The following is a 22293-nucleotide window of genomic DNA, read 5'->3' on the forward strand; positions in this document are numbered from 1 at the left end:
GGGGGAGACAGGCATCCCAGGACACCCTGGTTGAGCCTCCAACTTCAGCTCAGGTCATGATCTCACAGTTCCTGAGTTCAAGCCCCACATCGGGCTCACTGCTGTCAGCCTGTCAACACAGAGCCCACTACTTGTGCTCTCTCAAAAATAAATAAACATTTTTTTAATTAAAAAAAAAACGGGGCACCTGGGTGGCTCAGTGGGTTAAGTGTCCGACTTCGGCTCGGGTCACGATCTCATGGTTCGTGGGTTCAAGCCCCGCGTTGGGCTCTGTGCTGACAGCTCGGAGCCTGGAGCCTGCTTCGGATTCTGTGTCTCCCTCTCTCTCTGCCCCGCCCCTACTTGTGCTCTGCCTCCCTCTCAAAAATAAAATTACAAAAATTAGAAAATTTTAAAAACTCACCCCCCCCCCCAAAGGCTGAAATTTAAATTAAAATGTGACAAGTGTCCCCGCTGTGTACAGGAAGAGGAGAAATAAAATACGACATTAAGGGAACTTGGAGTTGAGTGTGTAGACAAGACAGAGTGAGGGGTCCCCAGAGAAGACGAGATACAGCTTTCTTAACATCAGAGAAGCCAGGTTAGGACCCCAGCCATTTTGTGATCGACGCCTGACAGGCACCTCTTCGCACAAGCACTTTTCTTGCAGAACCCCCTGCGATACATAAAAATTGCAGAAAAACATACCTCAGTAGTTAATGACTTTAGGGGAACAAAAGAATGTAAAAAACAAACAGCCACTACCAAGCTGCGACAGAGTCCAGCCGCTACAGAGACAGTAAATCAGTGGTAAAACTCCCAGTGCTGTTTCGAAAGTAAAGACTGACCTAATGCCCACTCTTGTGTTGTTTTTGCAGGATTCCAGTCCCTGTGGGCACGCGGACATAGGACTCACTGGAGCCAGAGTACGGAGGATGCCGACCCTGGCTGGCCCCGTGACTTCCATCAACCAGGACCTGGACTCTGTCTTTCGCCCCAATTCTAGACCGAAACGTCCTTTGCCAAGCTCCTCCGTGAATACGCACGCGCCCGCGGCTCCAAACTCCCCCGGTTTCGTTGTTGGGAGAGGCAATGCTTCGAGGGCTCCCCTTACTTGTAACAAGTAATAAAGAGTTCTTTGGGTTGTATTCAATGTGACGCACCCCGTGCGGTACTGAGTGGAGCTGCCCCTCATGCCGACCTGTGCGCTAAGCGCCACGGGGTTTGGGCAAACGCACAGCACCTGGCCACTGCCGTCAAGGCCCCCAGAGGCCGTAAGGCCGGCATCAGAGGCAGGACCCGTAGACGGAATCTGAGCCGCCTGGGAAAGAGTTGGTAGAGGCATGGAGGGTGAAGGGGAACTGAACCGGCCACCCCAAAGCATGTCTCTTCGGCATAAGGGTTATTTTAGGCTGATCATCTTTTTTAATTGTTAATGTTTTCTATTTATTGTTGAGACAGAGACAGAACACGAGGGGAGGGGGGAGAGAGAGAGGGAGACACAGAATCAGAAGCAGGCTCCGGGCTCTGAGCTGTCAGCACAGAGCCTGATGCAGGGGTCGAATTCACGAACTGTGAGATCATGACCTGAGCCAAAGTCGGACACTTACTGAGCCACCCAGGTCCCCCTAGGCTGGTTATTTTTAAGAAACAGCAGACACAGGTGAAGCTCTGAAAACGGATTAGAAGTCACGCTTTTATAAAAGACGTTGACATTTACAAGGGAAACCTCCACAAGTCAGCATCAGAAACGTGACTCTAAATCTCTACAAACTCCTATCAGTGGAGACGGCAGAGACTTCTTTCGCACAACCACCTTACCCTTGTTAATTGTGCTTTTCCTGGTCACGTCCCATAACTGCCTCCCACACCCCATCTAACACCCTCTTTTGTCTTTAGCTAGAGACGGGCCACTCTGACGAGCTACTCAGTTTTCCTGGGCTCTTCCATGTATATAGACCTTGTTTGTTTTTCTCCTGTTAATCTGTCTTATATTATAGAGGCCCTCCCAGCCCAGTACCAAGAAGGGTAGGGGGAAATTTTCTTCTTCCCCACAAGGATCAAAGAGATCAGTGTTTCCCAAACCATGGCTCACAACCTGTAAGTGACGTGTGACATAAAAGTGGCAGTCATTACCAGTATTTGGTAAGTGACACAGAATAAAAAAGCAAAGAATATTAAATAGTGTGCATGGTAAGAATGAGTTTGATGGTAATTCCTTATTCCGTGAGACTCATTTCAGTTACGTACCTGTGTGGGTACATTGTGTATATGTGTGTATAATGTAAATCTGATTCATTTCTGTGTATCTTTATCATTATTATTCTAATTTTTTTAATGTTTATTTATTTTTGCCAGAGAGAGAGAGAGACAGAGTATGAGCGGGGGAGGGGCAGAGAGAGAGAGAGAGGGAGACACAGAATTCGAAGCAGCTCCCGGCTCTGAGCTGTCAGCACAGAGCCCGAGGCGGGGCTCGAACTCACAGACTGTGAGATCATGACCTGAGCCGAAGTCGGACGCTCAACCGACTGAGCCACCCAGGTGCCCCTATTATTATTATTTTAAAGAGAAAGAATCTTAAGTAGGCTCCACGCTCAGTGCCGAGCCCGACGCAGGGCTCGATCCTGCAACCCTGGGATCGTGACCTGAGCCAAAATCACGAGTCGGATCCTCAACCAACTGAGCCACCCAGGCGCCCCTCATTTCTGCGCATCTAGATCAAAACTGAAAAACAGCAGATTAGAGGCCCTCTCAAGGTTTCACCCAGCCCAGGATGTCACAAAGGCTGAGTGTTCAACCCACGGAGGGCAGCTCCACTTACAAGGGCTTCTCCAAACTCAGTAGCACAACTCTGTGAGAAGATGCAAACTGAACTCTGGAAAGCAATTAAGAACCTAACCTCAGTCCTCACTCTCCTGCATTGTAGGGGGCAAGGAGGAAGGACAGGGGAGGGGCATAAATTGAGACGAACTTTCTGGAAAGCTACGTGGCAATGTTCACCAGACTATCTGGAGGCATTTTTGTTTGTCATGACCGGGACTGGGGGAAGAGAGGGTGTTCCTGGTATCTAGCAGGTAGAGGCGAGGGATGCTACCATATCCTTCAATGACAGGACAGCCCCCAACTCAGGGTCCCTTTGTAGCTTGGATAAGGATCTGCTAGGAAGAAAGAATACAAAAGGGCATGCATGGGGATCTGGGCCAATAACCTGTGTCATAAATGTTCTCTTTCCTTCACTGCTGTATTCCAGCCCTGCTGGAACAGAACACAGTAGTCAGTAAATACTTGTTGAATGCGCCACGTTGAATCCAGCAAAGGCATCTGTGAATAAGCACCTGCCTGACTGCCCCAGACTAAAGTTCTACAGTGACACCTTGTGGCCAAAACGGAAACAAGCAGGCAGACGGACCAATAACCCTTTGGCTGGTGTTTGCCCAGCTGACCCCTTAGGACTGCAAAGGCCCCAGAATTTGTGGGGAAATCATGAGGTTAGGGAGAAGCAGGAGGCCTCAAGAGGATGACATCTGATGTCCCACTAATGAAGGCAAACAGGGGTCTGAGCAATTAATGGGAAAGATCAAAGAAAGAAGATGTTAAGAAAGAAAAAAACATGCCCCAAACTGAGTCATTCTCCCAAGATAGCAAACCCGGACTTAGTTTTAACCTCTACTGAAACAATCTTCCTTTTTGTTTTGTTAAGAACTCCCTTGTCCCTCCCTCCTGCCTGTAAAAACCTTCCATTTTGTACAACTTCTCTACTTGCTGGAAAGGATGCCGCCTGATTCGCAACTGATCTCCAGTTGAATTTATTTCTTAACAATTTGGACCCCAAACTGATGAAACAAGTCACAGAAGTTATTTCATGAGGTCAAAAAAAAAACAGGTTTCAAAATGTGCATGGATAATCCTAATTCTATTGTTTAAAAATAGTTATGTGGGGCGCCTGGGTGGCTCAGTTGGTTAAGCGTCCAACTTCAGCTCAGGTCATGATCTCACCGCTCGTGAGTTGGAGTCCCGCATCGGGCTCTGTGCTGACAGCTCAGAGCCTGGATCCCGCTTCGTTTTCTGTGTCCCTCTCTCGCTGTGCCCCTCCCTCACTCATGCTCTGTCTCTCTTTCTCTCAAAAATAAATAAAGCATTAAAAAATAATAATAATAAATAAATAAATAAATAAAGCATTAAAAAAAATTTTTTTAAATAGTTACGTGGGGCACCTGGGTGGCTCAGTCGGTTGAGAGTCCGACTTCGGCTCAGATCATGATCTCGTGGATCGTGAGTTCGAGCCCCACACCAGGCTCTGTGCTGACAGCTCAGAGCCTGGAGCCTGCCTCCAATTCTGTGTCTCCCCCCTCTCTCTGCCCCTCCCGTGCTCATGCTCTGTCTCTCTCTGTCTCTTAATAATAAATAAACATTAAAAAAATTTTTTAAATAGTTATGCACATACCCACTTGTCTGTAATGATTACACCAAAACACTTACCAAAATGACAACAGTAAGTTCCCTAGGGGGTAGAGCTTGGACAGTCATTTTCTTTTGATCTATTTTCTGTTTTGTTTTACAATGAATGTCTATGGTTTAGGTAAAATAATAATAATAATAATAAGATAAAATAAGAAGTTAGATGGATGCAGACCCAAATACAAAGGCATTTAAGAATGTCTCTGGTAAAAAGACGCTGATCACCTATGCACACCCTGTGTTTCCACATCTGGGCCCTTATTATCCAGATCCAAATGCTCTCTGACCTCAGCTCTTCCTTGAGCAAGAGCTTCCAAGAGTTGACCCCACCACTGCCCTTCTCTCCTCTGCTCATGAGTGGAATTTACCATCCAAAGCTGACTCCGTCTCATCCTGGCCTGCAGAGTGGGCACAGAAATCTGGAGGAACCGAGGCAGATGTGCTGGGGAGGGGTCTCCATCCCCGAGGCCCGCTCACCTGACATGTGGACGTTGCGGAGGCAGGAGAGGGAGGCATTGAGGCGGGCACACTCCTCCCGGTTGGCTCCGTATTTCTCCACGGTCTCACACACCTGCTCATCTGTCATCTCCAAGAGGTCCTCCAGACTCAGCTGGCCAGGGGTGATTTCCTGCAGGAGGGAAGTAAGGAGCTCGGTGAACGTGAAGGGACCTCAAGCACCCAGAGGGAAGGAAAGTGGGCTGAGCCTCCGTGCTGCCCTCTAGTGGTACCCAGTGGAACACCCGGCCCTGTGTGGAAGGTTGGGCCTCTGACTCCTGGGTCCAACAAGGCCTCCGTTTGAGGTTTGAATCTCAGCTTTGCCACTCATTGCCTCGGGCAAGTCACTTACCCTCTCTGAACCTCACTTTACTCACCTTTACAATGGGTGTCTTAAGTGCTTGTACTTTGTAAGGTAGTGCCTATCTTTAGCACATAGCTAGCGCTCCATAGATGGTGATAGTTAATTATCTGTCCCCCTGGGTAGCTTCTGAAGTCTTTATGGGCAGGGCTCTACTTTCCTTGCCTTTGGATGGCCCTCTGTGTCTCCTGTTCAGCTTGGCTTGTCCCCAGTCCAGGGCAAACTTGGAGCAGAGCAAACTGGATAGCCCAAGTCTCTTGGTGGCTGTCCTCCCCAGCCACCCATTCGAGATTCCAGACTGGGGCTTTAGGAACCCTAAGGGGCAGTAATCTGGAACACTGTGGGTATGTGCTGGAAATGAAACTGGACTGGTGACTGAGCCCCCCAGGGCATGGGTCTGTATTCTAAGACAAAATGGTAAGGCTGGGGTATAGCACGGGGTGGGGACAGGGACACCTCTGGAGAGATCAGCTGGGAACAGAACCAGTAGGATTGCCAGCTATAAATGTCTTGGGCAGGTGTCCCTTCCCACACCCCCTTTCCCAAAATGATGTGTCCCTGGACACCATAATATAGATAGATGTACCTTTAAATTTGTCAAACTTCGATACTTATGCATCTTCATGCATTTATGCATATTTATGCATTGACATCTATACCTGTGTATCAAATGGATAGCCTTCGTTTTATAGCAGTTAATGGTATCCAATGTTTTTACATATATTACTATTTAAATAAGAATTTTAAATACCTAAAGATGGAGACTCTAGGACAACATTGTGGATTACTTCTGTCCTCTTGTGGCCATACCTGTGTATTACAACAAAATCGGACACCTACCCCGCCCCCCCACCCCCTCCACACACACACACACACACACACACACACACACACACACACACACACACACATCCCCAATGCACACACATAAACTGGCAGCCAGAAGGGGGAAAACCGCATTAGTAAAAAAAAAAATCCACCACCACCCCCCCACAAAACAGAGGCAGGGCAAAAGCCACGAAGCCCAATCAGTGCCCTTCCAGCGCACTAGGGCAGGGAGCAGGAGAGAACGGTAATCGGGGTTTCTCATATAGGGACACAGTGCACATAAACCCCACTTTAAGAAAAGTGATAGTCCAGGATCTGAAGGTACAAAATGAATCATATTTAGAAGAACTCATTCACAACATTAAAGAATTCTCCTCTTCGCTGCAGGACTCACTTGTGCACTGTAATCCCATAATTTACCCCCCAAATATCCGATTTTCACTGAAAAGTTGGGGTCACAGAAAAAAAATCACAGAAGTAATAATGACATCAAAAATGGACAAAGCCTTAACAACCCAGACTAAAAGCGAAGATGCACGTCTGTTTGATAAAAGAATAATAATAAATGAAAATGAAGTGGATGGAGCACCGTTTTAAGTGCTTTTCCTGGATTTTCTTTTGTCACAAAGACCACATAAAGTAAGTATTTTTATCAGCACCATTAGTCTGTAATTAGGATGCTAAAATTCAGAGAGGTTAGTCCACTTGCCCAGGGTCACACAGGAAGAAAGGAACTCAGGCAGTTGCTTGGGAGCCTTTTCCATACTGTTGGTTCCTCCTCAGAAAGGGGACCTGGGAGGGGAGGGGGGGGGGCACTCACACAGGAGCTGCAGTCAGAGGGCTGGAAGCCCAGCTCCCTCCCTATCCCCCGGTTAGTGGCCTTGGACCCAGGACGGGAACAGACTACTGTAGGAGCCAGAGCTGGGGCACCTGCAGGCCAGGTAAATGTACATGAGCAAAACTGCTAACCAGTAGGGACCTGTAAGATCCACGGGGCAGCAAAATTCAGCTCATTGCCACCAGACGGGAATTTAGGTCGGTGTGTTCAGCAATTCGAATTTTTTTCAGGAGAAGTCAGAGATCTGGGTTTTTTAATGCAAACTCTTTAGCTGTTAAATATTAGCTGAAAAAAAAAATTTTGAGAATGCTGTATCAGACAAAGAAAAAATGTCTGTGTATCGCATACAGCTTAGGGGCCACCAGTTTTCAACCCCTGGCCTAGAAGACTGTGTTTCTGTATTGATCCCACTTGATAAATACATGGTCCCAAAAGCCTCCCAGAAGTGAATTGGCTCGTGCAAGTAAGATGTACTATCTGGGGGTGCCTGGGGGGGAGTCAGTCGGTTAAGCGCCTGACTCTTGGTTTCGGTGGCGTCATGATCTCGCGGCTTCATGGGTTCAAGCCCCGCCTCCGGCTCTGAGGACAGCATAGAGCCTCCTTGAGATTCTCCCTCTCTCCCTCTCTCCCCCACCGCCCCCACTCGTGCTTTGTCTCTCTCAAAATAAATAAACTTAAAATAAAATAAGATGTTCTGCCTGTAGTTATATGTGACCTTTCATTTTAAGAATATTCACATGAAACCTCCATCCTGGGAATGAAATAACATAGAATCAAACACCATCTAGTGCGCATGCGTGAAATGGGGGGCAGGGATGGGGCAATGTGCGGGTCCTCTGTCTAGCTCAGGATCCGGGGCGGGGGGGGGGGGGGGCGGGGGGGGGGGGGGGGATTCAGGTGACCTGTCATAGAGGTCAAGGTCTGGAAAAAACAAAGGCCGTTTCAAGCAAGAAGTGTGCACTGAGAGAAATGGCATTTGGTCCTGCAGGTGGTGGGAGGGGGGGGGCCTCTCCTTTTTATTCATGTTTATTCATTTTATTCATGTTTATTCATTTTTATTCATGTTTATTCATTTTATTCATGTTTACTCATTTTTGAGAATAAACATTCATGTTTATTCATTCATTCATTCATCCCCCTCTGGAAGTAGAGGCGGACAGAGGATCTGAAGCCAGCTCTGAGCTGACAGCAGTCAGCTTCCCAAACTTCCCAAGTTAGAAGCTTAACTGACTGAGCCACCCAGGGGCCCCCAGCACCCTCGCTCCTACCCAGCTCAGAGAGTCCCAGGCCAGAGGAAGAGGGAGATAAATCACAGTGCCTCCCACATGCTCCAGAGTCCTTCCAAGCTTCCAGACCCATCCACCCACTAGCAAGGGAAGCCGCTTCATCTCTGAGCCTCAGATTCCAGATCCACACGATGGGGAGAACGGTCCCCACCTCAAAAGGTCATTGTGAGGGTCTGAACAGCCTCAACAGTTGAGATCCTGGGTGTAAAACCCTTAGGACAATGCCTGGCCCCATGTGTTCAACGAAGTGGGTTTCACTGGGACGGGCTGGACTGGCTACTGGAAACAGCCGTGACCTGGGATCCAAGAGGGTAGGACAAAATCTCACCCTCCTTGAGATTTTCAGGACGTGGTCCACTCCTATTACTACCAAAGTTTTCAACAATAATAACAAGCTGATACTTGCTGAATGCTACTAGGTGCCAGAGAGCGAGTGTAACATTTTAGATGGATCATCTCATTTTGTCATACGAGCTACTTCAGAAGAGGAGACCATCATTACCCCACTTAACAGATGAGAAAAGTAATGCCCTCAGTCTGGGGTGCCCAATATGGTGGCCACTGGCCACACTAATGACACACGCACTAATCACAATACAAGTGTTCAAGAGCAAACACGTGGCCGTGGCTACCGTATCAGACAGCACAGGTACAAAACATTTCCACCATAGCAGAAGGTTCTTCTGGGCAGCACTGGTCTGAGAGGTAACGTGATTTGGCCACGGTGACTGAGCTAATGAGTAGCAGGGCTGGAAGAGGACCCAGTTGAATGGAGACCCACACTCTTAACCATCTGGACAGCATCGAAGATCCTCTGTGCCTTCACCCAACGCATATTTATGGAGGGCCTACCGTGTGCCAGGCACAGGCAAAACCATCTCTCCGAGGGACTAGCATCGGCCAGTAAGGGGCAGGGGACAGGGGACAGTCTCTAGTCACCTCTAGGACTTCCTTGCGCACATCGACGATCCGGAACCAGTGCCGGAGCTGGGGGAAGCCGTCCAGCTCGGCGTTGCGTTCCTGCAGGGCCACCTTCTTCTTGCAGGACAGCTGTCGGCTGAAGTATTTCACCAGCTTGCTCTGGGGAGACACGGAGGAGAACAGAGGACACATCTCAGAGACACCACCATAGGAGAACAAGCAAGAATCTCCCCATTGCCTTCACCCTGCCCGAAAACCATCCAACTCCTATTCTATTTTTTTTAGTTTATTTACTTTGACAGACAGAGAAAGAGAGCAAGCAGGGGGAAGGGCAGAAAAAGAGAGACAGAGACAGAGACAGAGACAGAGAGAATCCCAAGCAGGCTCCACACTGTCAGCACATAGTCCTACGTGGGGCTCGAACTCACCAACCGTGAGATCATGATCTGAGTCGAAATCAAGAGTCAGTTGCCTGACCCACTGAGCCACCCACGCGCTGCTCCCCTGCAACTCCTATTTTAAAGACTGGTGTCACAGCAGTGAGGAGGGACACACACTGGTAGCACTTTATTGAGGGGAGCCTTTTGGCTGCAATCTTCCACATTTCCACTGCACAAATCCTTGGACCCAACAATTGCACTTCTAAGAACTCACCTAGAGACACCATCCTGTGCAAAGTGACTGTAAAAAGAATATTTCTTACGGTTCTACTTACAATGGGAAAAGATGGAAAACACCCTGGGTCCATCAGCAGGAGATTCATAAATGCAGGTATATGCACACAAGGAAACTATGCAGCTATAAAATAAAATGAGGAAGCATGCTACCTACTCATACAGAGCAGTCTCTGAGATACATTGATAAATAAAAATAAATAGTTTCCCATGCATGTGGGAAATGTTTACATTTACATATCTTTAAATCTTTTTTTAAACTTTTTTAATGTTTATTTATTTTTGAGAGAGACAGAGCATGAGTGGGGAAGTGGCAGACAGAGAGGGAGACACAGAATCCAAAGAAGGCTCCAGGCTCTGAGCTATCAGCACAGCGCCCGACGCAGGGCTCAAACCCACGAACTGTAAGATCATGACCTGAGCCAAAGTCAGACGCTTAACCGACTGAGCCACCCAGGCACCCCTACATATCTTTATACCTGCAGACACTCTCTGGGAGGATTCCTAATATTCCAGGGAAGGGAAGAGTGAGGAGTGGGAAAGAAAGGTGGGAGAAACATTTTTTTTGCTTTTTTTTTTTTTTTTTAGTTTTTAACTGAAGTATAATCAACCTACAGTATTGGATTCGTTTCAAGTGTACAACCCAGTGATTCAACAATTCTATGTATTATGCACTATCATAAGTGGGGAAGGGCAGTGACATCTGTCACCGTACAAAGTGATCACGATATTATTAACTATATTCCCAATGCTGCATTTTTCATGGGATTAAGAGGTACAAACTTCCAGGTATAAAATAAATAAGCCACGGAGATGAAAAGTACAGCAGAGAAACGTTTCATTTAAACCCTCTTGCACTATGTGAATCTTAATTCACATGCAAATATTCACAAATTCACAAATTCTTTTAGAAATAGATGGACGTGAACCCACACTTATAGAGAGATGCCTTGACACAAGAAAGGAAAACTAGTTATATAAAAACTAGCAACATTAACAAAAGAAAGGCAATCCACGTGCGCGTGAGCAGAGAACGGTTCGGAAGACACGCCCCCGGCTGCTAACGAGCGACAGGAGACTCTGTGGATGGGGTGAGGAAAAGTGGTTAAACGTAAATATATTTTTGCTTGGTTTCACTCGTTACCCAAAGCATACTGTCATCGTTATAACTTAAAATATATTTGCAGGCTCCTGGGTGGCTCCATCAGTTAAGCGTCCGACTCTTGATTTCGGTTCAAGTCATGATCTCACGGTTGGTGAGGCACAGCCCAGCAACTCTCAATCCCTCGCTCTCTGCCCCTTCCCTGCACGTGAGCACACGTGCTCTCTCTCTCTCTCTCTCAAGATAAACATTTAAAAATAAAATAAATTTAATAAAGATCATTAAATGAAACAAAAATGAAATCCGTAGGTGTGTAAATGCCTTTGGCATTTCAAAGCACTGTCAGCCAACATTTATTAGGGAGGCAATCCTGGAATTCTAAGACCACAAAATTCGGAGCAGGGGATGATGGGAGTGGGCATCCGTTGCTTCTGTTCGGCCAGTCTGCGTTCCCCTCTTGCTGAAAAGAGTATTTCAACTTTCTTTGGGGAACCTTCCTTCTTGGGATCCCAGTCCATATGGTTCCGGTAAGGCTGGTTTCACCAACCCACTTCACCCGGGTTGCAGGGTGGGCATGTGACCCAGGCCTGGCCACGGCATTTGGATCAAGGATAACAAGTGAGCCAGACTGGGTCCCACAAGGACCCTCCCCAGCTACCCTTCCCAAGTGCTCAGGAGACAGCCCTCACTTCCCTTTTCAGTTGGGGGTGGGGGAGGGATATCATCAGAGCAGAAGGTGCCCAGGGCCAGCCCTGCTGACATATGGGAGAGCTTGCCTGAGACTGAAGCCCATTGGAAGAAACCAGAAAACTCATTTTTCTTCAAGAGTCTTTTGTTTATCTTGGGGACAGCACAAGCTGGGAAGGGGCAGAGAGAAGGGGACAGAGAATCTGAAGCGGGCTCTGCGCTGACAGGCTGACCAGCAGCGAGCCCGATGTGGGGCTAGAACTCACAAGATCATGACCTGACCCAAAGTCAGACGCTCAACCGAGGGAGTCACCCAGGTCCCCCCTGAAAGCTCATTTTTAAGTTAATATTAATTTGATTCATCTTACTAATAAAATGAAAGTCGCATTCTTCTCGGTAAGTCTACGTTCCATTGCAATAGTGGCACAAAATTACATCAAGCTAATGTATCAATGTTCCAATTCTCATTTGAAATCTCAATCTAGAGTTTTGGGAGTTTTTTAAGTTTATTTATTTTGAAAGAGAGTGTGTGCACAACAGGGAAGGGACAGAGAGAGAGCGGGGGGGGGGGGGGGGGAGGGGGAATCCCAAGTAGGCTCCACACTGTCAGCACAGAGTCCAAGGTGGGGCTTAATCTCACGAACCATCAGATCATGACTTGAGCCAAAATCAAGAGTCGAACATTTAAATGACTGAGCCATTCAGATGCCTCTCAATCTAGAGCTTTAGAATCAAAAATGCCAAAAAGAATGTTTTTTCTCTAACTTACTTCTGAATGAATAGGGTCTGATCTATCAGTACATCAGAGCAAGGCTTTCGACTAAGATGTCTACAGAACTCTCCCATCTGTCTTTTCATTTTCTGACTAGTTTTAACCATTTTCTTTACACAGGTACAAAAAAACAAAACCAAAAACACTTGAAAGAAATATATTTTCATGTGTACACAATCATTCTTTGATTTCTAACACAAAAATTTTCCAGCCCCAGCTATGGAATCAGCCCTCTCTCCAAGGGAGCACTGACTGGTTCCTCTAAGTGGGAAATGGTATTTAGAAGCCAAGATTTGGGTGCTTGGTGTGCTTACTGATGTTGGGGTATCATCATTTCCAATCCCCTCAGTGGACAACCTAGGCAATATATGTGTGCATGTGAAATGCATCTACGTATATGTCGATGTGCAAGTTTATGCCTATATTTATTTTTTCATCTATATGCATCAATAATCAATACCTCCAATCACAATCCAACACCATAGGGTTTATTCTATTTTTTTTCTTCCCACATCTGTATCACTCTTCTCAGGCAGTGAGAAAAACAATCCTCAGTATTTTTATTTATTTGCTCAATCTGCTGAATTTAGTTAACTTCCCAGTGCATTGGACCATTGTCCTGCTTGGATGTTCCCATCATGGGCCTCTGTTCCTGCTGGACTGACTTCTTACTCAAGCATCACTGCCTGTCTTGTGGAGATTTTCACATATGTCTGATTTGTACAAAGTTTTCTTACTTTTTGCCTATTTACCCTAATGAATAGAATTTCCTTTTTTCCTCATCCTTTCCTGAGTTCTGTCACCTCATTTTTGAGATTAAGTTATTTTTTCAGATCCTGACACATGTCAGTGGATTCTCAGATCCTAAACCCAGACATACTCCCATCTCTGCTTTGGTTTATAAAAATTAAATTGATCTAATGTCTGTGTGAAATGTCCAAAATGGTATTTTAAATTTTATTTCACTGAAATTAAAAAATGGAAGCCAGGGGCACCTGGGTGGCTCAGTTGGTTAAGCATCCGACTTTGGCTCAGGTCATGATCTCATGGTTTGTGAGTTCAAGCCTCGCATCGGGCTCTGTGCTGACAGCTCAGAGCCTGGAGCCTGCTTTGGATTCTGTGTCTCCTTCTCTCTCTCTGCCCCTCCCTGCTTGTGCTCTGTCTCTCAAAAATAAACATTAAAAATTTTTTTTTCTAATAAAAAAATGGAAGCCATATAAAATATTTTTCTGCTAAATATAACTGCTATTTTAATAGACATACACTTTACTTTAAAATGAAATTTTAGGGGTGCCTGGGTGGCTCAGTTGGGGAGTGTCTAACTCTTGATTTCGGCTTAGGTCATGATCCAGGATGATGGAATTGAGCCCTGCGTCAGGCTCCATGGTTAGCATGGAGCCTGCTTGGGATTCTCTCTCTGTGTCTCTCCCTCTACCCCTCCCCCACTCACATGCTCACACATGCTCTCTCTCAAAAAACAAATAAATAAATACAATTGAAATTTTAGCACCTGAATTGAGACGTGCCAAAAGTGTAAAATCCATACCACATTTCAAAGACTTAGTAGGAAAAAAAATAATGTAAAATATCCCATTAATATTTTTATACTGATTACATGTTTAAATGATAGTATTTTGCATATACCAGATTAAATAAAATACATTAAAATGAACTTCATCTGTTTCTTTTTAATGTTTATGTTTGAGAGAGAGAGAGAAAGAGACAAAGCATGAATGGGTGAGGGACAAAAAGAGAGGGAGACACAGAATCCGAAGCAGGCTCCAGGCTCCAAGCTGTCAGCACAGAGCCCGGCACAGGGCTTGAACTCATGGACCAAGAGGTCATGACCTGAGCCGAAGTAGAGGCTTAACCTATTGAGCCATCCAGGCTCCCCTCATCTGTTTCTTTGTTAATGTGGCTACTAGGAAATTTAAAATTATACACTTGGCACACATCTGGCACTCTCAATGTATTTCTAAACGACAGTGTTGCTGTAGGGTTTTATACTAAAGAAATAAGTAAGTATATTCATGAAGCTTTGCTCTAAATTGATAATAGCCATGAAAGATTGGAAACAATCCAACTCTTCAACAATAGGGGATGATGTAAATAAATTACAATGTGTCCATATGATCGCATATCATTAAAAACAATATATAAAATATGTATAATATTTATAATGTATAAATAATGCATGAATTTTATAAAACTATACATGTACAGGTGCATAGAAAAAGACAGGTGACTAAGATTACTAAGATTAATAACAATTATGATTAAGATCAAGATTATTAATAATGAGATTACTAATAAGTATTAAGATCACTAAAATTATTATAATTAAGATTAGTAAAGATTATTAACAATGAGATTAATAAATATTAAGATTATTTATTGAGGGGCACCTGGGTGGCTCAGTCAGTTAAGTGTCCAACTTCAGCTCAGGTCATGATCTTGACGTTCAGAGTTCAAGCCCCGCATCGGGCTCTGTGCTGACAGCTCGGAGCCTGGAGCCTGCTTCGGATTCTGTGTCTCCCGCTCTCTCTGCCCCTCCCCCACTCACATTCTGTCCGTCTCTCTCTCAAAAGTAAATAAATATTTAAAAAGTTTTCTAGGATTATTGATAGAGATTTCTATTTGCTTCTCAATAGCGAAATTAGAAAATACAATGTATAGGGGAGCCTGGGTGGCTCAGTCGGTTAAGCAGCCAACTTCGGCTCTGGTCAAGATCTCACAGTTCATGAGTTCGAGCCCCGCATCAGGCTCTGAGCTGTCAGCAGAGCTGAGCTGGAGCCTGCTTTGGATTCTGTGTCTCCCTCTCTCTCTGCCCCTTGCCCACCCTTGCTCATGCTCTGTGTTTCTCTCTCTTTCAAAAACAAACATTAACAAAAACACAAAGGAACTGGTGTCATATGAGACAATGCTAAAAAAGAAAACACAATGTATATGTGTTACCTGCTTATTAATGGAAAAATGTTTAAAATGAGCAATGGTTTTTTTTAGCACCTATGCTATCTAGTTCCAGCAAGAGGGGGACAAACCATTGAGAATGCCACAAGAAGGCAATTTGATTTTAGTCTCAGTTTTAATAGTCACTCACTTTGATTCAGGGATTGCACTTCTAGGAATGCACCCTACAGAAATACTTATACACATGCACACATGGGATAACGGCTGGCTTGTTACTGAAGCAGAGTTAGTCATTTTAAAACTTGAAAACAGTGTTTTAAAAAGTACATTGGTGCGCCTGGGTGGCTCGGTTGGTGAAGCGTCCAACTCTTGATCTTGGCTCAGGTCATGATCCCACGATTGTGAGATGGAACCCCAGGTCGGGCTCCACATCGACAGCACAGAGCCTGCTTGGGATTCTCTCTCCCTCTCTCTCTCTGCCCCTGCCTGGCTTGTGTGCATGCATATTCTCTCTCTCTCTCTCTCTCTCTCTCTCTCTCTCTCTCTCTCTCTCAAATTAAATAAATAAACATTAAAAAAAAAAGGTACAGGGGTGCCTGGGTGGCTCAGTCAGTTAAACGTCCAACTTCGACTCAGGTCATGATCTCACAGTTCGTGAGTTCGAGCCCCGCGTCGGGCTCTGTGCTGACAGCTCGGACCCTGGAGCCTGCTTGGGATTCTGTGTCTCCTTCTCTCTCTGCCCCTTCCCAGCTTGCAGTCTGTCTCTCTCTGTCTCTCTCTCTCAAAAATAAACATTAAAAGAGAGAGAGAGAGAGAGAGAGAGAGAGAGAGAAGAAAGAGCACAGCGGATCTCTCAGACCCTGAGATCACACTATCTTTTACTGGCAGTAAGTGCACTTTGCAGACTCGCTTCCTTTGCACTGATTTGAGGGCTCATTAATAACTGAAAAACCAGAAGAGCACAATATAGAACCAGAGGAAGATGACGCTACTGTGTCAGTCTTTCAGTTTTCATTTCATGCTAGCGTGTTGGAGTAAGAGGCAGTGTCTTACTCCAGGGAAGAGCCAGAACCTTCGGCACCAGAACCAGGCTACCCTGAGCTCCAATCCCTGCTGCACTGCTCACAACCTCACATACGTTTCAAAACTGCTCTAAACCTCGTTTTTTTTCACCTGAAAAATGAAGATTAAAGGGCACCTACTTCACAGGATTGTGGAGAGGGTTAAAAGGGATTTTTCGTGCAAAGTGGCACTGAAGAACCACTCCGAATCATAGCTGTGGTGCTGATTTTGTGCTACATAAGTCACAAGCATCTTCCACAGTTACCTTGGAGGGGTTATGCTCCAAATTTACTAACTACCACCATCCCCAAAAGCATTTCCAAAAAGTTAAAATTAATCTGTTTCAAAGGTATATTCTTTTTTTAAAAGATTTTTTTAATGTTTATTTATTTGAGAGAGAGAGAGAGAGTGGGGAGGGGCAGAGAAGGGCAGGGTGGGGGGGGGGGGGACAGGGGTTCCGTGCTGATAGCACAGAGCCCAATGCAGAGCTTGAACCGTGAGATCGTGACCTGAGCTAAAGTCAGATGCTTAACCTAAGCCACCCAGGCACCTTTCAAAATGTATATTCTTTAAAGATCAAATGTATCCTTTCTCCAAAGTTTAAAACGTACAAAGTTATACTGTAAGAAAATGTGCTTTTGGTTGCGTTTAAAAAAAAAAAAAAACTGTCGGGGCGCCTGGGTGGCTCGGTCGGTTAAGCGTCTGACTTCGGCTCAGGTCATGGTCTCACGGTCCATGAGTTCGAGCCCCGCATCGGGCTCTGTGCTGACTGCTCAGAGCCTGGAGCCTGTTTCGGATTCTGTGTCTCCCTCTCTCTCTGCCCCTCCCCTGTTCATGCTCTGTCTCTCTCTGTCTCAAAAATAAATAAACGTTAAAAAAAAAATAAAAAAAAAACTGTCTTCCTAATTCATCATTTAAATCTTGATTCTGAAATTCATACGATTTAAGTCCACCCAACTTAGAGAAATTGCTTAAAAGTAATACATGCTTACTTTGTTAACAATACCTATAAAGTTGGGATTTTTGCTAACTGGCCTTCCTCAGGCTTTTCTCCTAAATAAAGAGTTTTACTGTTTATTATTCTATGCCTATATATGCCCGTGTTGGATTTCAAATATGGCAAAAGAAATAAGAATGTGCTGGGGCGCCTGGGTGGCTCAGTCGGTTGAGCGTCCGACTTCGGCTCAGGTCACGATCTCGCGGTCCGTGAGTTCGAGCCCCACGTCAGGCTCTGGGCTGATGGCTCAGAGCCTGGAGCCTGCTTCCGATTCTGTGTCTCCCTCTCTCTCTGCCCCTCCCCCATTCATGCTCTGTCTCTCTCTGTCTCAAAAATAAATAAACGTTAAAAAAAATAAAATAAAAAAAAAAAAAGAAATAAGAATGTGGCTTCTTGACATAAATAAAAACAATGCTATCTCAACTTCTTTTTTTAAGTTTATTTATTTATTTTGAGAGAGGGAGAGAGTGCACACACACAAGAACAGGGAAGACAGAGACAGAGAGAACCCCAAGCAGGCTCTGCACGGTCAGCACAGAGCCCGACACAGGGCTCAGTATCACAACCCCAAGACCAAGAGTCGCACGCTCTTCTGAGACAGCCAGATGCCCCAGGTTTCTTATACCTTTAATTAAGCATTCAGTGTCACAGAAGATTGAAAAACCAGACTAAGCCCTGATGTTGAATGGCAGGAGTGGGGGGGGGGGGGCATGTCAATACCCTGCTCAAACACCCATTCTTGAATAACAGCACCTCCCAAGTGTGGGTACCACTGATAACTTGAGGAGTTCCCCAGGCGTGACTTTAAGTAACAATAGATCCCATAGTAAGAGTGTCCGTCTCTATCCAAATCTCTCCTCACCCCTCTGACCATATATCCAGGAAGCAATCTCTACTCGGTGACACTGCATCTCTAACATTTGCTAATCTCTCTTTACCATAGAGAACAGGACACAGCCTTGGGCAGGTAACTAGTGAGCACAAAGTAATGACACTTTTGTTTTCATTGTGTTTATTTTCTTGACTGCCTTCCATTTAGGGCAAGTGGTACCAGTTTTCCATTATGCTAGTTGCATAATGTTTTCTTTTTAAATATATGTATGTTTTTAAAAATTGAGTTGGCTTGGGGTGCCTGGGTGGCTTGGTCAGTTAAGCGTTCGACTCCTGGTTTCGGCTCAGGTCGTGATCTCGCGGTTCCTGAGCTCGAGCCCTGCATCCGGCACCACAATGAGCATGGAGCCCGCTTGGGATTCTCTTTCTCTCTCTCTCTCTCTCTCTCTCTCTCTCTCTCTCTCTCTCTCTCTCTCTCAAAATAAATAAACTTAAATTTCTTTTAATAAAAAGTAAAATAAAATTCAGTTGGCTTAAAGTCCATACGAAGATATGGCAAAAAGCACAATGGTGGTATCCAACTAATGAGTTTGGGAAATACTGTTCTATAGAATAACATTCGAATTCAGACATTATCCGGGGCTCAACCGCAGTCCATTTCTCCTTCCTCATCTCTTTCATTTCCATCCAATTCCCTAACATAGCACCTCAAATGTCGCCTCTCTATGATTTTGCTCAGGCTCCCCCCTCTGGAAGTCCTTTCTATGCCTCCCTGTGGAAGATTATACAGATGCCCCAATTCCTCTACGCCTCCTGCCTCCGTACCTTTGCAATGTGCCTCTACAATTAGCTCACAAGACAGGCAGAGTCTGCGCCCATAACTCTTCCATCAGTTGGCAACGCTTCTTGCCTCAGCAGTAGAAAAAGGCGTTGCATGTTTCTGCTTGCTGTCTTAGACCTGCCATCTCCAAGAGGATGCGTCCAGGCTAATCGGTGAACCAGCTGAAGGAGGAGATACTACACAGAGCCAAGTCAAGTCTGCCCGAACATCCCAGACAAAGCCATCTCAACTCAGGCAACAGTCAACTGTTGCCTGGCTGTTGGCTGTGAGCGAGCGCAGCCAAGATCAGAAGAACTGGGAGTCTGCAGTTGACCCCTGAAGCATGGTCAGTGAATGTGTACGTTGTATGCAACTAAGGCTTTGTGGTTGTTTGTTACACAGCACTAGTGGGATACACAGCTAACTGAGACACCGCTCCATCCACTCATAGAAATCTGACTTTTTCTCCAGAGTCCATCTCAAATGTCACCTTCTTCAGCAAACCCTTATCAAATCTTCCCTGGCAATTTCCTTTTACCTATTCTGTCATAAAATTTATCCCAGTTTTTCTTGCATTTTAACCAGTTGATAATGGGGGTACCTGGGCGGCTCAGTCGGTTAAGCATCTAACTCTTAATTTTGGCTCAGGTCATGATCTCACAGTTGTTCTGAGATTGAGCCACACTGAGTGTGGACCCTGTGCGGGATTCTCTCTCTCTGCCCCTTCCCCATTCATGTGCTGTCTCTCTCTCTCTCTCTCTCTCTCTCAAAATAAATTAATAAGCATTAAAAAAATAACTGGTTAACAATGAAGACATTGGATATCTTAAAGGGTGAAGGAGCCCTTTCTAGATCTGGAAGTGTAAACGAAGTAAGCATGAGTGTGGAAATAAAAGGCCCATTATTGTGCACTTTCACGTGCCAAGCCCCGGCTGAAGGGCTAACATGCACCCTAGCAGGATATCCACCCATTCTCAGAAGTGGATGTTGTGAAGATCTACAATTTACAGGTGGAGAAATTAGGCACAGAGAAGTTAAGTCGTCTGTTTATAATCGCACAGCTAGTAAGTAGAGAGCTGAGATTCAAACCCAAGTCTGATTCCAAAGCCGCAATATTGCAGAAAGGATAACTTTAATTACTTAACAAGCATTTTTTGTTTAAAAAAAAAAAAAGCTAGACCATCTCAGGTAAGGCCAAGCCAGGCTCCCTTTGCTCACTCAGCTAAGGCTGGCTGTCTTCTCCCTGGAGGTAATGGAGGTAACTACTGAGACCAGTTTGTCCAGCCCTTTTTCTATGTACATTCATATGTGTGTGTGTGTGTGTGTGTGTGTGTGTGTGTGTGTGTGTGTTGTGTTGTGTGTGTGTGTGTGTGTGTGTGTGTGTGTGTGTGTAAACTCTGCAGCAGAACTGGATGTGTAGGGTTGTTTTTTCTTTTTTTTTCATGTAAATTGTACCTAATTTTTTGTTCTCAGTAGCAAGCCTCGAGAATCTTTCCCTGTTAGTTCATACAGATCTATCTCATTCTTTTTTAATCTTCTGCATGAAGGATTCCTTTGATAGCAGGGTCAAAAGCCCATGATGGGAGCAGTTCTGTGATGTCTGCTGGGGGCATCTTTGTCGGCTATGACAAAGCATTTTCAGGAATAATAGCCGGGAGAGCAGCCACCATTTACTAAATACTTGCGGTGAGCCTGGCGCGGTGGGGTGAGTGCTTTGAGTGTGTTTGTTCATGTTTAATCCCATGCAACAATGCTAGCGGTGAGGCTGGGGTTCTGAGCCCATTCTGTGAACAAGAAGACTGAGGTGTCCACAGGTTAAACGACTTACCCAGATCCACACAACAATTTAAGTAAGGGAGCCACGGCATGATCTAGAGCTCCCTCCCTGAACGAGGATGCTGCACTAGGGGTTGCTCACGGGTCCTTCCCACAGAAGTGGAAATCCAAAGTTGGCATGGACCCTTCACGCATCTTGGGAAGGTCCCCACGTATCGTGGGAGAAGTGAGTTTCTAAATTCCAGTTCCGAGACTTTGGCAGGTCATGTCAGCTCCCTGAGCCCCTACTTTCTCATTGGTAAGATGGACATATTCCTCCCAGGCCTGCCGAGACATCACGTGAGATACTGTCTGTGCAGAAGGCAGGCTGAGCCCTCCCCCGACACAAATACCGTGCCCTAACTCTCTGTTGAAGGAATGTTTGAATTCTGGGAGGTGTTTCCAGAGTCACCCAGAGACCAGACCCACACCTGCCCAGGACCAAGAACCCAGGGGCATCCCTCACTCTGATGCATTAGGAACGAGGCACAGAGATGGGTTTAGGAAGCAGACGGAGTAGGGAAGAAGGGCAAGGAGGGCAGCCACAGGACCAGGGCTTCCCCTTGAGGCAAAGAGGAACAAGAATTCCTTGTCCTTTCAGGACAAGAGCGCAACTCATCCAAGCAGGGGGAAATCCCAGAAACCCACCCTAAGCGTGAAGCTGGACTAGGCAGAGAGTGAACAACACTTCCCAAATGGGTACCCTGGGAATCAGCAGCTGCCCCCACCAGGTCCCCAAGATTGGTGGTTAGAATACCAGCAGCGATCAGCCAACAGGGGTTCTCCCTGAGCCAAATGCTGCGATAAACACTCCTTATGAATTGTCTATTTAATTTTCACAGTGACACGGCCATACAGGTCCAATTGATGCCCCGTTTAAAGTTGAGAAATGGTTACGTTGCATCTCTGGGTTATCGCAGGTGAGATTTACTTACTTATTTCTGTGCATGTATATCTTACAATTTTTCCATAAGCTTGAATTAATTATATGATAAGTGGCTGCATATCTCATGAAACTCAGACATTTACCAACAAGAGAGACACAGGCATTGTCAGCCATTTCATTAAGTTTTATATTTTTACTGTATTTCTGAAGATTACATGAAATCACGTGTATCAATACTTGATATCTATCTATAGATATAGATATAGATATAGATATAGACATATGATAGGTAAAATGTCAACCATTTCATTAAATAAGTTTGCATATAAACGTTTATGGGGTGCCTGGGTGGCTTAGTCACTTAAGCGTCTGACTCTGGATTTGGGCTCAGGTCATGATCTCACGGTTTGTGGGACTGAGCCCCATGTCGGGCTCTGGGCTGACACACAGAGCCTGCTTGGGATTCTGTCTCTCTCTGTCTCTCTGCTCCACCCCACTTGCTCCCTCTCTCAAAATAAACATTAAAAAAATTTATATATAAAAATTCATATATAGGGGCGCCTGGGTGGCT

General features: G+C 45.5%; 1 protein-coding gene across 5 annotated transcripts in view; it reads right to left on the reverse strand.

Moving 5' to 3' along the window:
- Nucleotides 1-22293, reverse strand: part of KSR2 (kinase suppressor of ras 2) — a 434193-nt gene that overhangs the window by 334962 nt on the left and 76938 nt on the right. For all 5 annotated transcript variants that reach the window (XM_042909856.1, XM_042909854.1, XM_042909855.1 and 2 more), the window contains exons 2-3: nt 9185-9325; nt 4915-5065 (exon numbers count right to left, since the gene is read on the reverse strand). In XM_042909856.1, the coding sequence (XP_042765790.1) occupies nt 4915-5065; nt 9185-9325 (292 nt within the window). The remainder of the gene's footprint in view (nt 1-4914; nt 5066-9184; nt 9326-22293) is intronic.

This window comes from Panthera leo, chromosome D3 (assembly GCF_018350215.1).
Source record: "Panthera leo isolate Ple1 chromosome D3, P.leo_Ple1_pat1.1, whole genome shotgun sequence".
Classification (NCBI taxonomy): domain Eukaryota; kingdom Metazoa; phylum Chordata; class Mammalia; order Carnivora; family Felidae; genus Panthera; species Panthera leo.